This window comes from Anopheles cruzii, chromosome X, assembly GCF_943734635.1.
Source record: "Anopheles cruzii chromosome X, idAnoCruzAS_RS32_06, whole genome shotgun sequence".
Lineage (NCBI taxonomy): Eukaryota > Metazoa > Arthropoda > Insecta > Diptera > Culicidae > Anopheles > Anopheles cruzii.
This window is the reverse complement of record NC_069143.1, coordinates 3,108,106-3,126,373: the sequence shown is the minus strand read 5'-3', so window position 1 is coordinate 3,126,373 and position 18,268 is coordinate 3,108,106. Positions and strand designations below refer to the sequence as shown.

Below are 18,268 nucleotides of genomic sequence, written 5' to 3'. Positions count from 1 at the left end.
TCTCTCTCTCTCTCTCGCTATGCTACCCTCGGTTCGGTTTGATGTTGTTCGGAGCAGCAGAAGCGGCTACAACCCCAAAAACCGAAAGACAAAAAAAGCGACGGCCAAATGAAATTGCCAAAACCGTGCCCGGCGCGGTTCCGCGATAGCAATCTGGAGGTCGGATCGGGGTGCCGGTAGGACCGGTAGTGCGAGCGATTGTGTGCCGGAGCCTGGCCTCGAATTCGGTTCCGGTCACAACAACGTACACTCTTCCGCCACCACAGACAGCATCACGGCACCAAGAGAGAGAGAGAGAGAGAGAGAGAGAGCGAGAGAGAGTAAGGGAGGGGAAAGAAGGTGAGAGAGTCCTGAGCAGCAGCAGAGAGGCCTGCGCGCTGATAAGAATCTGGGCCCTGGCCCTGGAAATGGGTATCGATTTGTTGTTGTTCCTTTGATGGTAAATCGAAATGAATTTTCCCCCGGGAGCAGATGCAGGACGAGAGATAGCGGCGAGGGAACCGCGCGAGGCGGGGGTTCGAGCCGAATGCCAACGGACTCGCGGTGCGTTGTGCCCAGATGACGATGAGGATGATGATGAGGATGACGATGGGCAGGAGCGTTGGCGGAATTGGATTATGGTCAGGCCTGAAGCTCGGGACGAACGTTGGACGTCCACCGGGAACACCTTCCAGCCTCGTCCCCCATCGGTCTTAAGTGGTTCCTTGTCTCTTTCTTTCAGGACTTCACAGACAGGACAGAAGTTCTGGTCCTGTTATCCACTCACCGGCGTGGTTCGGTGAAGCGGTCGGTGGGAGCTCACAAAGTGCGGGGGGGTTGGGTAGATTGGGATTTTGCGCACACAACTGTCAACTGTCAACTCTACTGCGCTTTCCCACCCTCCGCCGGCCACCGCCATTTTAAAACACTTTTTTTTCTTTCGCAAACTTCCGGCATCCCTTTTCGCAGAAAGCAGATCCTTCTGACATTACTCAAACATGGATATAGCCATTACGTTGTTACGAACTAATACTGAAAATCTGGACCACGGAGTGCATACCCAAAGAATGGCGAAAGAGTATCATAGTAGTAGTCTACAAGAAAGGAGATCGCTGTACCAACTATAGAGGAATAGCTCTACTATGTACGTCTTACAAGCTGTGGGCTAAGGTGCTGGAGAACCGATTAGCGACCAATAGCGGAGACCATTATAGGGGAATACCAAGGTGGCTTCAGATCGCGAAGATCAACAACCGATCCGAAATATTCGGTGTCAAAAATATTCTCCAAAAATGCTGGGAATATTACGTCGACGTCCATCAAATGTTCGTTGACTCCAAACAAGCCTACGACACAGTATAGATAGAAACAGCCTACAACAGCTGCTCTGGTAGAGTTGGGTATTCCCAGCAAACTAATTAGAATGATCCAGCCTTGTCTGCTTTGTTACGGAGAATTATCGACGAGCTTTCTGACAGATAGCGGGCTGAAACAGGGAGATGGGCTTTCTCCTATACTATTCAATCTTGTGCTGGAACGAGTGATCCGCCTAATTCCAGTGCGGACACAAAGAGGACACTCTGCACCAAATCAACACAGATAGTTGCATATGCGGTCGATACTAATATCATGTCTCGGTCACAACTGTTGGCCACGAAGTCTTTTGTGCTAGTGGATAGAGCAGCTGAACAGGCAGGTTTCGAAATAAACAAGGATAAAACAACGACATAGTCCCGCAGACAGCGCCCAAAAAAGCCAAATCAACACAATTGCCGAATACAATTTGAAGAAGATCGGAAGCTACGTACATCTCGGTACCAACCTGGCAGCAGATGGTAATGAAGAAGGCGAGATACGTCGCAGAATACAAATAGCCAACCGAACATATTTCTCTATATTGCCCATAATCAAGTCAAAAATTGTGTACAAACAGGGTAAACTAAGACTATACATACGATACGATACGATCCACCCTGTCTTGTGTTGTGGATCGGAGAATTGGGTCCTGACTCAGACTCAAGAAAGCAGATTAAATGCTTTCGAGAGAAAGATCCTTAGAAGAATTCTTGGCCCAGTGAAAGATGGAGAATTTTGGAGGATCGAACACAATAGATCTTCTACAATCTACGAAATGTTTGCCGATCCAGAAGTTTCTGTCATGATAAAGAAACAAAAGTGGCAATGGGCTGGGCACATTGTACGAATGGATGAGTAATGGATTCCAAAGAAAACGCCATTCGAAGCAGCAACATCAACCAACAACCGCTCACTTTCTCTCGCCTTTGTGCTTTCTGAAACGATGCCGCACCGCAATTTTGTGTTTTAATTCTAAACGGCTTCTTGATGGTGCAAAAATACCGTTCCTCGATACCGGACCTCCTAAAAGAAACCGGTTGCTCCCACCGGTGTTGGGAAATTTCGCTCGAATGAAGAGGATACTGCTACTGAAGCTGAGGCCAAATTTTGGAGGCAAACTACAAGGAGAATATAGTCAATTTTCAACCCGGAAAGAAACTCCCGTTCGTTGGCTCGGGACTTCTTAGTCCATGTGGCCAGCTGGACCGCTGGCAATGAGGTCACGCCATCCACGAAAAGAGCGACGCTGGGTCGCTCGTAAAATCGCGTCGCTACGGCATCCGGCCTGCTCCAGTTAGCCCCACATCGCATCACCGCATTGTTATGCTCTTTGGAATTCCGTCACCAGCAGCACCAGCATCACGTCACCGCAGTGTTGTAGACCGTTGAGGCGTTTTATGTACGCAGTATCCGATTACGGCGGCCGCGACAATAATCCGGCACTGGCACTGAGCCGGCCCCGAGCAACGACCAACGCGATCGGATGCTGTTGATGTTGCGGAATGCGAACTGCTGTTGGCTGGATGTAACAGGTTGGAGCTCACCAATTCTTCCGGATCCTGGGGACGAGTGAGTCATCAACAGCAAAAAACCCACAGCACACCCTAATGGGTACACTCTTCATATGAGCGTATGTGAACTGAGCAATGATGAGTAATATTTTGACTGAAGTATTGGGTTTCAGAATGTTGTGCGCAACAAATGGAACAAAAACGCATTCGAGTGCCACTTTCTTGGCAACATTTAGAGCGTTTTCGATAGGATATAGTGGATTTTGTGAGTCTATTCATCACTATAGATGAAACTTGCATCTATCACCATGATCCTGATTCGAAACAAGAGTGCTAGAAAGTGGTGTGAACCTGGTTCTTCGGCTCCGAAATGAGGCTCGTGTCCAGAAATCGCCCAAAAATGTAGTTTTTTGGGGTACGAATGGAATTTTGTTGGCTGATTACTTGCAAATTGATAAAACAATAAATTTCGGTTATCTTTGTCACATTTCAGACCAACTTAAGGAGAAAATTCGTGAAAAAGACGCTAGCTTTGCAGAAGAAAAACATCCTCTTTCATCAGGGCCATGCACCCTGTCACAAGAGCATTTTGGCAAATATCCTTGAATTAAATTTCGAATCCACCGTATTCACTAGATTTGGCCTAGCGTCTTCCATCTGTTTTCAGACCTGAAAAAAAACGTGACCGGAAAACGTTTTCGATCAAATGATGACGTCATAACAGCTGCGAAGGCGTATTTTAAAGACGTTCCGCTTTAGGGATAGAATTTATAAATTGGAGTCTCGTTGGACCAAGTGTATTGATGTTCAGGAAGGCCATGATGAAGTAAAGTGTATTTCAAACCATAAAAATGTGTTTTTCTTAACGAGGCTACGAACCTATTGAACAGCCTAGTATACGGCTGGAACGTTACCAATTGCACCGGGAGGACACTCGGCCCTTGAGCAGCACACGGTTCGGTTCGGGGCCCGCCGCAAGCCATGACTTTACCGACCAACACACCTGGCACCGCAACGCAACCAGATCCTGCCATTGTTCACTGTCGTCGCCCTCGAGCCCCGCGTGCGCGTGTTTGTGTCCTCCCACATGCGTGCGTGTGCGTGTAGTAACCCGAAAGTCATCACCTTCGGTCCGTTCGACGGGAAAGCAAAAACACAAAAAAAAAACTGACTGACAGACAAGCCGAGCCAAGCCAAGAAAAGGAGTGATCAGGGTCGTCGCCTTCGGGGGCGACGACATATCACTAACGCCCATCTTTACACGGGGCGGCAGAAAAGAGGATCAAACCGCCGAAGCGAAAGGATCCGAAACGCAGCCTTCCGGCGAAAGCGCGCGCACGCCCAGGGGCCTCCCTCCACGCGACGCTTGGACCCCAGGAGGACCCCGGGGAAAGGTCTTCGCCTTCGGGAGTGTCGAAGCGATCCTTGCGCTGGAAGGAGTCACACGAAGGGCCCTTCGCTCCTTGAAAGGCCGTCGCTCATTACAATGGGAAACAACACACGGAAAGAAAAAATCTAAGAACACAGAACGGCCTCGGCGACTGGGCCGATCCGATCCCCGAGATCCTTGAGCTTATAGGCTTGGGCGTCCCCCGTACGTACGTGCATATTGTGTGAGCGTGTGTTGGGCCGCGCTGTTTGATTATGATGCGGCTGATGAGCTGTTGAAAAAAGCCCCGGTCCGCTCCGGGGTCCCGTTTCGACCTTTCTCGGAGCCGTTTCGTTCCATTATGCGGTTTAAAGGATTTACTCATTTTCTCTAGAGTACCTCGAGCGGTAGGAGGGAGGTGCCCGGGCCAGGGCAGGATCAGTTTCTAATCCCGAACGCCCGGAAGCGCACCGAAGCCGATACCCGCGCCGATGGGCTTCAGACCATCGGCTCTTCGGCCGCCGTCCGATGCACGAGTCCACAGCGCAACTCTTCATTCCGCCATCTAAGTGGTTACCAACGAGGACTTCGCACACACACGCACACGCACACGGTTAAGATGCTCGAAAGGCGAAAATCAGATTTAAAACGAGATAACAACAGCGCGGCGTGAGCCGAAGGCGGTGAAGTAAAAAAACAATCACCAGAAGGATCTCAGGACAGGAGAGTCCCGGGGAGAGAGCGAAAGATTAGGAGATCCTTTTCAAAGGCCAAACCCAGGATCACCGCCGACACGACACAATGGCACGAGGGTGAGCGTATTGAATAGTCAAATTAAAAACCAAAAATATGAGAGCGCGGCACAGCAATCCTGGCATCCTTTTTCGGGCCATAAGACCATTACCATTTCACCGGACCGGATGCCCCGACCGCCGGGAGAGCGAGCGAGCGAGCGAGCGGGCCCACTTGAAACAATGAGGGCGGCAAACAGCGCGACACACAGCTCGGTGGGTCAGGTACTTGAGGAGTACCCCACCCTCCGTGTGCCGTGGCCGGCCACACTCCGGTCCCCGTGTCCCCGTGTCCCTGGATAATGGATAATTACCAATAATCGATAATAGCCTTAGCCCCGATGGCCCTCGGTAAGCTCTCTCTCAGGACAGGACGCCGAACACGGTCCTGTCAAGTGGCCCGAGTTGTGGATGCGAAATACACGCGCCGGCCCCATATCCTTTCCATCAGTTTTGAATTCAGCGGTTTTTAAATGGAAAAAAGGAACCAGCTCCCGCAGCGCCTCAGCCTGTGCCTGTCTCCCTGTGTGGCGTGGTCCGTTTGCTCCTTTCGGGGAGCCCTGGCACTCGATCCTGTCGGGTCTCGGGGCCCCGAACCGGGAGGATCGAGAGCAAAAAATACAAACAAACAAAGCAACAAAACGGAAGGAGCAAAAGCGGCGAAGGCGAGGCCCAAATTACCGAGGGCACCGGGATCAGGTTTTTTCGTTGGCGTTTTTTCTCGGGAAGGTAAATTAAAACCTCTCCTCAGAAATCCGGCGGCCAGTCCGGCGAACACGGTAGCGGTCTCCGCCTCTCCGCTGCGCCTCCTAAACTAAACGGTAGCCAAATCAACATTTCAAAATCAATCATATCACCCTGAGGCCGCTTCGACCTCAGACTCTTCGGGCTAATCGCGGGGACAAACAAACAGCCGCCGACAAGCCGAAGAACCGTGTCCAGGAACTGTCCGGGAACACCCGCGACACCTGCCCAAGTCCTCGCTTGCGCTTGCTCGGCGGCAGGGATCAGAAAGAGCGGAGCGGGCACTGATACCCGGCGGGCGGACGTGAGGGCCTGCGGTAACTTTATCTCGCGCCCGAGCAGGGTCCGAGGACCTTCCGAGGTTTTGGCAGCCCCGTTGAACCGTTGAAGCGCCCAGCCTGCCAATTAGCGTTCCGAAACGGAGGAGGAAAAAAAGGAAGGAAACTCTGGTTCTCATCGTGTCGTCGTCTCCAGCAGTCGGTCAGTGTGTTGCTGGTGAGTTGGTGGTAGCCACGGATCAATGTTGTGACTCACCACGGTTGCAAATAAGTTTTTAATATTGTCCAACTTTCTGCAAGCCATTTCGTCAGGCGTCAAATCTGTCAAACTAAATGTGTTCAATTTCCAGAATGAAGTTCCAGACGAAGGGTTCAAAAGTCAAGCAGTCGGTAAATTAAAATCCGACCACTCGATGGATCACCCTGGATATACTGTTCATTGCTGGTTAGTTCGCGTAACATAAATACCGATTTTGGCTGTCGCTGTATGGCACGTAGCGCCGTCCAAGTTTTCAGCTTCAATTTCGCCGAAGAACTCAGTCAACCAAAATGCGCACCAAACAGTCACTCGTTCACGGGTGCATTGGCTTCTCTTGCATGATGTGTGGGACTTTCCGAACCACAATACTGATTATTAACATCGCCACCAAGGATTCAATGACGACCTACGACTTTGGAAATAAATTTTCCATATTTCCCCATTTTTCAGCAAACAAAATAGTGTTTTTTACATAAATTTGGCGAATCGACCTTTCAAATAAAAGTTTAAGCATCGAAAAATATACAGCCGTTTCTGTTTTATGACCAAATGAAAAAGTGCGCTCTAATTTGCTCACTCTGCAAATGAATTGTACAAGAACGGAAGGCACACAGCTCCTGCGGCGGTAACGTTCCGGCGGCAAAGTGTGTTGGCTGTTGGCGTTGACGCTGGGCACTTGGTGTGCCTTGCCAGTAGCCGTAGTCTCTGGAACGTTCCAAATACGAGGTGTGTTTAAAAAGTTTTGCAACTTTTGTTAATTTTTTACAGCCCTTTTGCTGGACGTGTTTTGGCTCATCGCCGATGCCGTCTTTATCTCCAAAATCGTAGCGTAGCGTCGTCCTTTAATGTCCCCGAAACAAGAAGGCCAGATCTGCAGAATACGGTGGTTTGGCATCATTGGAGTGTTGTTTTGGTAAAAAAAATCGCGCAGAAACAACGATGTGTTAGCAGGGATGCGACAGCCAATTTTGAGTTTCCCAGAAATCCGGGCGTTTCGGGCGGATTACGCATAACTTGCAGGAAATATTCTTTATTGACCGTTCTATCCTTTGGCAACACGACCACGGCAATCGAAGAAAACTGGAAGCAAAACCCGTCGTAAAAATGTTTAGGCACACCTCGCGTACACGTCACTTTCGCGCGAGGTGCTAAAGTCTCGACACTTTTGCAGCTTGCAGGTTCGTAGGTTAGGATCGTAGTCATCTTAGTATCTTGGAGCAATATCCAGCCAATGCTCGACAAAGAAATCCGACAGAAGACCTTTAGACGTTAAACCTAACGCAGTAAGCCCGATGCAACGCCTTCCATTCATCGCGGGAGGACCACAAAACCCCTGGCCCCGAGTTTTCCCCAATTTTCCAGGTGTGGGGATTACCGATTACTCGTCTACTCTCTGATTTTTGTTTCCCTTTTACTCTGCGTCTCGCTGAATGTGCCAGCAGGCTCTGTGTGTGTGTAGAGTAAATACACTGGTAAACCTGGTGTGGTGTGTGTATGTTTGATTTGGGACCCTTCAAGAATGCGAGATTAGTGGCGGAGGCGACTGATCGTGCCGCCCGTCTGAAGGACCGCCACTATTATGACCTTTGGATGCGAACGCCTCCTCTGGGCTCTTCCTCTTCCCGTCGAAGAGCAAACACACATACCGCACACACACACACGGTACACACAGAGAGCGAGAGAGAGAGGGGCACACAAGAAGCCAACGGAAGCCAACAGAAGAGGCGAAGGTGAATCGCCAAACAATCAAAGGACCTCCCAAACCGGTGCCGCTCGGTAGCTAACAAATTAACAAATTTTCCCTCGCGTTTCGGGCCGCCACCGCACCGCACCGCACACGGTAGCGCGCCCAAACAGGTTTGTTGTTTTGTTGTTTGTTGCTTTTTCCTCTCCTCATCTCTCGGCACCCTCTCTCTCTCTCTCTCTATTTCTTTTCGGTTCGGTCCAAGTTCCCCCGGTGTCCGGTGTAAGTCTCACACGTCCGGAAACCGTCCGAACCCTGGGACCACGGGACCCCGGGACGCTGAAGTGCGGCCGGTGCAGGAGGCGGAAGCCCCCTTCCTCCCACCGGTCATGCAGGGGGGTCATGAGTTCCGACGGCCCGCGCACGGATTTCTGCGCAGAATTCCGCGAAGCCACAATGGCGTCCACCGCCGAAAAGTCCTTGCTGGTCCCGAACTGTGCGGCCACCCAATTTCCGTTGATTGATTTTCCGTTCCATTTTCTTCTTCGCTTCTCGTTTTGCCATATATTACCACTGCGTCCTGCTTCCAGGACGACAGTACCCATCCAACAAAAAAACGCACTCACCTGGCTCCATTGCTGTTGCTGGCTCGATGCGGTTGATTGTGGATACCGGCAGCCGATGGTCGGGGTACGAGTGGGGGTTTTCTCACGTCACCGTGCTCTAATTCCTGGTGGCAATTCCGTTACTTTTTTCTCTCTCCACTTCTCACTCCACTCTACTTCTCACTCGACCCCTTTCTCTCGCTCTCTCTCTCTCTCTCTCGCTAGCTGTTGCTGATTGTTGTTGTTGTTGCTGCGGTAGTGGTTGCGATGGGTGGGTGGGTGGGTGTCCTGCCGCTGGCTAGGCTGGCTAGGCCCCCGCGGTCCCAGGGACCTCTCCTTGATTGAAGACTAAAGTGGGCGCTCCACGCACACTTTGCACGCACGCACGCACGCACGCACTGGCAGATCCTGGTGGTCGACTCTGACCACCGACCTCGCCTGTCGCCTGTAACAACAGACACACGACGCACACACACACACACACGCTGGCACGCTCGTACTCTCGGCACTCTGTGTTCCACTGAAATACCTGCCAAACCTCACTCTCACTCTCTCACACTCTCTCTATTGTTTCACCATTCTTATCCTGCGCTCCCGAACGGAGGTCCTCGCTCGCTTCTCACTCGCTACTACACGCCTGCTACACTTTTTGTACTATACGTTGCACACACACGCACGCACGCACGCACGTGGTTGTTGTTGGTTGTTGTTGGTTGTTGTTGTTGTCGGTTGCCGGTGCTGCCGGGGCCGTTAAGGGGGGCAGGGCGGGGAGGCGGCTAAGGCACGGCGACACGTCCGCTGATCGCTGATCGCCTCCTCACCACACCCACACCCGGTCGTCCTCGAGGTCCTCGATGCGCGTGGTCGCATTCCGCATTCCCGCATTCCAGCGTCCCCGACCGCAAGGACGCAAGGACACACCGCAAGTGGGTGCCATGCGGCGCTAGATCAGCACGGTACCCGCACACACTACTACTTCACAGTGTCCGTGTCCTTTATCGCGCTTCGCTGAGTTTTTTTTTTCATGCGCTGCTTTCCGATTTGATCGCGTTGATCCCCACCCCTCCTTTGGTTCCTTCGCTTCGTTCCTGTGCTGATTCGCGCGGTGCTGATTGTGGTGCTTTTGCTCTGCTCGATTTGTTCTGCGTTCTCCGGAATGCTTCCGGCCGTCCGTCGGCCGTCTCTTATCGTCCCCCGGTGGCACACACGCAAACACACACACACACACTAACACTCGCGCACACGTACTCGGTGATAAGACTCGGTGGGTCGCGCGCGCGCGAAACGATCAACAGCAGCAGCAGCAGCAGCGGCAGGCAGCGTCGTCGTCGTCGTCCTATCTATCGCACGGCACGGCGCAATTGACAATGAGCCAGAGCGCGCGAATGGCGATCGGTGCGAACCCGACCACCCGATGGGCGTCACCCGGCGTGTCCGCGTGCGTGCGAGCGCCGTGTGTGTGCGCGCTCCCGTGCTCGGCGCACTCGGGGGGCGTGGCCACCGCAGGGACCGGATCGGTGCGCGCGAACGGAACGGAACGGAACAACAGCGACGAGTAGAGCGAGCGCATCCAGGAGAACGGCTCGCCATTCGCCGTCTCGCTCTTGCGGCCAAGCGCGGAAGGGGCCAGTTCGATGGACGGCACTGCACTGACACACACAATTGACCCACCCGAGAGGCGGCCTCCAGCCAGCCAGCCAGCCAGAGTTTTCCAAACCGTTCCATGTGTGTGTGTGTGTGTCCGGTTCCATTCTGGTTTTTCCGCGTGTTCCGGTTCCGGTCCCTCACCCGGCCGGCCGGCCGGCCGGTTGGCAACCCGTTCTCCCCGGGCCCGGGAAAGGAACGGCGACAAGGGACAATAACAAAAACAACGCGATCTGTCAAAGCGCGCGATCTGTCAACGCGATCGGACCGCGTGCGCGCGCGCTCACGACCTTTTTTAACCCCCCGAGAATCGTCCCCGCCGTGTGTGCGGTGTGTGTGTGTGTGTGCTGGTTTGATGGCGCTTCCTTTTCCCCTTAGCCGTAGCGTGTCATCGGCTACCCGTTCCGCCAAAGGACGAACGCACCCCGGCCGTTCAGCACAGACGCGGATCGGGCAGCCCGCCCGGGCAGATCCCTTTTCCGCCTCGATGCGGTTCGTTTAGCCATTGTGTGTGTGTGTGTGTGTGCGGTGTGCGGTGTGCAGTGTGCGGTGTGTGTCGGTGGGAAGTGAACCACAGAACCGCCACGGGTCACAGACCCAGTGCAGCCAGCCAGCCAGCCAGCCAGGTCGTAGGAAAATGGGCACAAACGGTGAAACAAAAAAAACAGCGTTCGGAGGACGAAAATCGATTTCACTCTGTAGGTCCAACAGGCGGCCGCGATTTGCCGCGCCAAGAGACCGCGCGGAGTGTGCTTGACCTGCGTGTCCTGTACTGCGTGGCTGTGTCCTTGACGATGTTGTTATCCATCATTCCTATTACTATTACTGGGTTACTGTTCAATCAGTTATGCGGTTCCATAAGAAAAACATCATTTCTATGGTTTGAAATACACTTTATTATTCGTTCGATGAAACACGTTTTTTTACGCATGATTTTTTTTTTGGTCTGGAAGTCACCAGGGCCTAAATCTGTTGAATACGGTAGATTCGAACAACAATTCGAACAATTAAATTTATGGATTTTTACCATTTTCAAAATGCTCTTGTGACACGGTGCATTGGCCCTAATGAAAGAGGTTGTTTTTCTTCTGCAAACCTGGGGTATTTTTTCACGAATTTTCTCTTCCAATTGGTCGGAAACGTTACAGCAATAATCGAAATTTATTGTTTTATCAGTTTACCAAGTAATCCGGCTGACAAAACTGCATTCGCATTCCACAAAACTGATGCTAACACCTTTTTGGGCCGGTTTCTGGACTTGAACACGTTTCGGAACCGAAGAACCACGAAAACGCTCTAAATGTTGCCGAGAAAGTTTCACTCGAATGCCTTTTTGTTTCATTTTTTGCACACATCTTTCTGAAACCCAATTCTTCAGTCAAAATATTGGTTACAGTGCTCAATAAGATGGCTAGGCCTTATAGTGAATGTCTTTAAGAGATTCGACAATTTTCCAACACGATATTGTGTATTTTTTCTACGATTTCAGATGTTGTGTCTGTTTTTTGGCGACTTTAACGTGGATCGTCTTGAAGGCTACTACGACCACGTTTAAACTCAGAAACCCCTCTTTCATTGTACTAATTGAAGGTGAAGGTGAGTCGGTGAGTCGAAAGCTTTCAAAAACTAGAAATTAAATCACTGCACGATACTTGATTTTTTTCATTGTAAAAAACATTGTGACATGTCGATACTAAATGGCTTGTAAAAAAAAGTAAGTGGCAGATCAGAAATGAAACTTCACATACGTTCTTCATGAAGAAGTCGCTCCAACGCTGTGCCAGTTACTGTCTGACCGGTTCGATGCTATCAACACTCCCCGGAATGCGATTGGCCGATACTGCTGCTGCTGCTGCTGTTGCTGCTAGGTGTACCGATTTCCGGGTGTCCTGTAAGCGCAGGGTTAAGTGATTCGAGCGCCGAGCGTGGAGTGGAGGCCCCAGATGAGGTGCATCCTATCGAGAATGCCGAGTGCCACTGTCAACACGTCGCCTCCGGGGTCGCTCTTGAAGAGTCACCCATACCCCCCCCCCCCCCTTCGCTCGCTCCTCCTCTCCATCCCGACATTGATCGCTGCGGACGCTGCTCGAGTGGCGTCCAATATGCCGACTGGAGGGCTTCGCAAACAACTTCCATCGTGTTGACCGGATGGCCCCGAGGCCCTCTCAAGGCTCAAGGCTCTGCCTGTGCGTATGCGTGTGTGTGTGTGTGTGTGAAGAAAGATCGCCTCGCGGAAGCGGAAATAGCGCCGGCGGACCGCCATTCGGGAGCGAGATAAAACGCGCCGTGCGCGTTTGTCATCCGTCGTCACCGTCGTCGCCTCCGCAGGACCGCGGCCCAGGGCGGCCGGAACGAGGGACGAGGGATTTCGGGTGTGTCGCTAACGAGCCAACGGGCGCGCCGCCGTGTAGCGGCGCGCCCGTTTGGAACACCGGACACCACCGCAGCCGATGTGTCGTTTGTTTTTCATTATGCTGATTAACTGCGCGCGTATCCGTGCGCGCGACAGACGAAAAGCGACGGACCCGCGGCAGACCTTTCGGAAGGGTGCCAGGACTCGGCCAGCACATGGTCGAGAGCGGCGAGGGCGAGGATTCGGTTACAAAGCCCACAGCGTGCCGAACACAGATCAGCCCGGATCATGGTGTCAAGCGTCATGGAGCGTCCTTTTGCGCCGTCCTTTGCTGTGTCCTCCGCGGCTCGGTTTTTGTGTCGTTTGTCATAAATCTACGCCGACGTCATCTATCATTGTCCTGTCCCGGGGGCAAGCCACGAGACAAGCTGAAAAGAAAGAAAGAGAGAGAGAGAGAGAGAGAGCAAGAGAGAGAGAGCGGCAACTAAGTAATGGGCGATGCTCGTGTCCTAGCTAAGCGCAGCTTAGCACGCACGGTCCGATCCCGGCACACTGTCGTGGGCGGCCCGGTTCCTGTCAGGTCCTTCTCCCGATTGCGCGCGCCCCACACAGGGGCCGCGGCCGTCTTCCACTTTACGCTAAATGGCGGATGAAATGAGATAATGATAATGATCGGGGCCCGCCGCTTCGAATCCCGGCCGGCAATCGGCCGGCCGACCGACCGACCGACCGGTCCTGACGTCTTAATTGGCGAATTTTCAACGTTCCGAAACGCGTGACGAAACGCTGGTGGCCACGCCATTTTGCGGCTGCGGGCAGGACGTTGTGAGATTTTCCAATTTACTGAGCCCCGAGGTCCCTGAGCTCCCTGAGCTGAGCTGAGCGTTTAGCCGTGTCGCGGAAGCTCCATTTTCTCGCGCAGATCAAACGGAAAATTTCAACAAACCCGTCCTGCGGTCCCCCACCACACCACGGCACCCCGTCATCCGCGCTTCAGCGAAAGCTGCGGCCGGCCGGAACGTATGAAGACATTATGCGCGGTTCGCCGATCGATTTGCATCATTCCGTGCCCCGTGCATCGTGGCCGGTGGCCTTCCCTGGTGGCACGGATCATCTCACGCGCGCTGCACCGCTCGCGCACCATTAACCCCGCCTAAGGGACTCCTGTCCGCTCGCGGGCAGGTCGCGGCCACATACATGCTGGCCTGGGTCTGGGAAACGGCGCGCGCACCGCGCGTCACGGCGGTCGGATCCGGCATCCGTCGGAGCAGGAAATGATGCGCCGGACCGCACCGGCGACCACGGGCGAGGGCGATGACAGTTGTCCCAGCGTTCGCCCGTTCGGCCTACGACCCGGCCGGGGACCAGAAGATAAATATAATCCGGCCCATTAGTGGCACAGTTCGAGCGTAGCACCACCACAGCTCAGTTCAGCTCGTAGCGCCTTCGCCCATGTCCCGCCTCCAGTCGGTGCGCATTGTCGTGCTGCTGCTCGGGGTGCTCCAGTCGGAGTGTACCCGCTAGGTTCTAGGTGGTGTCGCCGGGTCGTCGTGGCCTAAAATTAGACCCCCACACTCGCCGCACACACGCGGGCGCATTGTTTATTCGCCGTTCCTGCTGCTATTGGATTGGTTTTGGCACAAATTAACGACGGACGATGAGCAAGCCGGAGGTCGCAAGCTTGCCCAGCAAGGAGGAGTGCCAACTACTCCACCTGTTGTTGTTGTTGTTTTTGTTGTTGTTCGGGTGGTGATGGCTCGCGCGAGAACGTCGAACCGCGAACCTCAGCGCACACACGCTGGCAACGAAGCGAATGATGCATTCGATGCATGGCCACCAACGGCAATCTTGGGGGCTTGGAGCGAGCCCGGACCTCGGTCAGGGACTGAAAATTTCAGACCACGGTCTCTGGTAAACAGAGGGCAGAACACACGCGCTCGTCTCACAGTGCTGTGGACAGCCTATCGAATGCTGTGAGCTTGCCATAACCATAATTATGGCTGCACGCGTGGTATTGCACGCAAGCTGGTCGCACTGCGCGACGCAGCGCGTCTCGAACAGACGCGACGCGGCTCGTGCGGGAATTAAACATATTTGCGCCGACGAAAAACCCGCCACGTCTTCCAAACACCACAACAACTCGACCGGCAACTACGCGCGCCGCTCGGCTTCAGGATCTCTACCGACAGCTGACAGAGAGAGTGTGTACGAACGGTCCGGGGACGTTTGTTATGATTTGTTTTTGATGGTTTCGGTTCATTGAATTCACGGCAAAAATGTGCCGCCCGAACGTCGGCGGCAGGACACGCAAGCAACCAGTCTAGGGGGCGACTTCTCTTCAACGCTTGCATACGATTGTTTCCTGTCCCGGGTTTCTAGCCCCACGATCGTCCGCGTTCTAGGTACTTAACTGTGGATTATTTTTACTCTGCTGTGCCCGGCGGCGGTTGCCAGAGTGCGTGCCGGACCGGATTATCGTTGCAGTATAGGCCGGGAAGTACATTCGCGGTTTGGCGCGATTGGCACCACCGATCGGTCCGGAACGTACCCGGCCCCGTTTCGTCCGTCCGTGGTGGAAAAGTCATCAACACGAGAAAACTCGCGGCCAAACTGTAGGCCATGCGGTGCGGATGCCGTTCCCCAGCGGCCAGCTCGACAGTGGTATAGGTCTGGTGCGACAGCGTGTAGTGGTGCACCGGTGTGTGCCTGTGGAGTTTATTTTAGAAATTGCTATTAAAAATAACTACGGTGCGATAGATTTATTTTTTGCTCGCACAAAACGGAGCAGCACTGCACTGCAAACACCGCGGTGCCTGCCCCGCGTACACGTGGCGGGTGTAGTTGAATTTCCGACTTCCCGGGTCGCTGCTGGCCAACCATCGCCAACCCCCGCCCTCCCACCTGCTGGAGCGGGCCAAGTGTACTGTGTGGTGTTGTGCCGGTGAGAGGCTAGCGGTGTGTTGGCCCTCAGCCCTCTATGTCCCTCGTTCGATAGAGCAGAGCAGCCACCGTCCATGCCGAAGGCCAAGTAAAGCCCATGCCATGGCGTTGCTCGTATTTCTGATAGCCGCAGCCCACTGTGTTTACACACCGTTCACCAAGGTGGAGGAAAGCTTCAATCTGCAGGCGATGCACGATTTGCTCTACCACCGGGCCAATCTTTCCGAGGTAAACAACACGCTAACCACCCCCCCCAAACAACTAAACCAGATCACCACACTCCATCCCGTCTGATTGTCGGATCGATTGTTGTATGTTTCAGTACGATCACCACGAGTACCCGGGAGTAGTTCCTCGTACCTTTTTGGGCCCGCTGTTTATTACCTTCCTCGTGAGCCCGCTGGCAACGCTGCTGGAGGCGCTGGACATTAACAAGTTTTGGATGCAGTATGCTGGTACGTATGCCACGTTCGCCTCGATTGCATTCTGCGCCCCCTCATGCCCCACGTCACTTTGCAGTGCGATTCGCCTTGGCCGGCACGGTGGCGTTCGCGTGGAATCGGCTGAAAATCACCATTCTGCACAAGTTCGGCGTGACGGTCGGCGTCTGGTTTATGCTGATCACCGTGACACAGTTTCACTTCATGTTCTACATGAGCCGCCCGCTGCCGAACATCATGGCGATGCCGCTGGTGCTGCTCGCCATAAGCTATTGGTTGAACCGGAGCGTCAAACTGTTCATCGTATGCTCCGGTGCGGCAATCATAATTTTTCGCGCCGAGCTAGCTATGCTGCTCGGGCTCTATCTCCTGTACGATCTGTACTACAAGCGCATCGCACTGCCTGTCTTCCTGCGGACAGCAATTCCCGCCGGAATCTTCCTCGTGGTGCTCACCGTCGCTGTCGATAGCTTCTTCTGGCGGCGGATTCTGTGGCCAGAGGCCGAGGTCTTCTGGTTCAACACTGTGCAGAACAAGAGCTCCGACTGGGGCACCGCACCGCTTCTGTGGTACCTTTACTCTGCGCTTCCCCGCGCTATGGGACTCTCCATACTGTTTGTCCCGTTCGGGCTGTACACCGAAACGCGCACCCGTTCACTGGTCATCCCGGCCGTGGTGTTTGTGATACTCTTTTCCTTCCTGCCGCACAAGGAGCTTCGTTTTATTATCTACATTTTCCCACTATTTAACGTGGCTGCCGCTTGCGCATGCAATCGCTTGTAAGTTGAACACTGCCTGCCACTTTGTGAGTCAATCACTCAAGTCTGATTCTTCTACACAGGTGGATCAACCGATACAAGACGGTTTGGAACAAATTTTTGTCCTTCATTTGCATCGGCCATCTGCTGGGGAATACGTTGTTGACCATGTTTCTCCTGTTGGTGGCAGGAACCAACTATCCCGGTGGAGTTGCTATATCTAGGTAAGACACCGGGTAAGTGCACCAGCGTTAGTTAGCCTGCATTCGTTCTACCATTCACTACAGATTCCATCGGTTGGCGGCTGGCGAAGTGCACGTCACGGTACACATTGATAACCTGTCTGCCCAGAGCGGCGTCTCCCGTTTCGCTCAGATTAATCCTAATTGGAGGTGCGTTCTCTTCGTTGACACGTTTTTACTAAATGTTTACCGTAATACTCACTGGCTTAAGTGCTTTTAACCGCTACACTGCAGCTACAGTAAAAAAGAAAACCTTCAACCGGGCGACGATATGCTGGATCGTTTCGATTATCTGCTTTCGGAAGCTCGTGACAAGTACACGGATTACATGCGTTTTCTGCTTCAAACACACGAGATCGTCGAGTTTGTGGAATGCTTCAGCAGCATAGGTTTGCAGTACAAGTCGGCACTGCCGGTAAAAATCAAAATGAAGCCATGCATTTTCATTATGCGTCGCCGATATGACGTGGAAGGGGATCCCAGACGCAGGACGAAATTAGAAAATTTTATAGACGAGAATGCCGATGACGACGACCCCGAAACGTTCGAACCGGAGCGGTATTCAGATGAGAATGGAAACATTGCATTATTTCCCAGTGATAACCAAGCAACTTCATACGTGGCAACTGATGCTGGCGCCAAGGAAACGGTAAACGAGGACGGCATGAGCTCAGTAGAGGAACCAGAAGATGCGAACCGTTCGGAGGAAGATAGTAGAGACGTGCATCGCATCGGAAAGACAGCTGCAACAGAACATCGGTATACGACAGCCCCAATCGAAAAACCACTGGCTCGTATTGGGCGTAAAACCGAGACGCGCGTGCAAGACATCAACAAACGACCATTCCGATCTTTGCCTCTCCTTCCCAAGCCACAGTTCAGGAGAACCAATATCAACGTGGAGCAGAAAGAACCCAAATCTTCTCATGAAGAGCCAGATGAATCGAACGCACCGACTATCGACCATCAACCGAATATGGGGCGCAATAAACTCTATGACCCCCCGGCGGAAGATGACAGTAAGGTAGGAGAATTTTTTCCAGCGATTAATTTGCTTAAAAAATTAAAACAATCAAGAACCTCATCAAAGAGGAAAAATGCGAGAATCAGTGAACATACTTACGAAAACGAGCTTCAGTGAACCGGATGCCCACGAGGAGGAGTGGTTGAAGAAAATTATAGATGACAGTGAGACCTCCATTGAGCTAGACTAGCAAATATACGTTTGGCTTGTCTGGAAGAACGAAAACCGTGTGTGCATGGTATATACATTTTTTTCACGGAACGAAAAGAAAGCGTGGAACAGTTGAACAGT

The 18,268-nt window shown here is 52.8% G+C and overlaps 2 protein-coding genes across 2 annotated transcripts in view; one reads left to right on the top strand and one right to left on the bottom strand.

Annotated features, from left to right (window-relative positions):
• The window catches only part of LOC128277452 (paired box protein Pax-1), a 55,182-nt gene extending 46,575 nt beyond the window's left edge, over positions 1–8,607 (bottom strand). Inside the window, exon 1 of the mRNA XM_053015910.1 lies at positions 8,598–8,607. Within this exon, the coding sequence (XP_052871870.1) occupies positions 8,598–8,607 (10 nt within the window). The remainder of the gene's footprint in view (positions 1–8,597) is intronic.
• Positions 8,608–15,038: 6,431 nt separating this feature from the next.
• LOC128277441 (probable Dol-P-Man:Man(7)GlcNAc(2)-PP-Dol alpha-1,6-mannosyltransferase) lies at positions 15,039–18,167 on the top strand. Its single transcript, XM_053015899.1, is given in 8 exon segments — positions 15,039–15,741; positions 15,836–15,968; positions 16,033–16,732; positions 16,795–16,935; positions 16,999–17,103; positions 17,188–18,014; positions 18,017–18,049; positions 18,052–18,167. Coding segments are annotated over 8 exon segments (2,181 nt in total). The 5' UTR covers positions 15,039–15,615.
• The last annotated feature ends 101 nt before the right edge of the window (positions 18,168–18,268 follow it).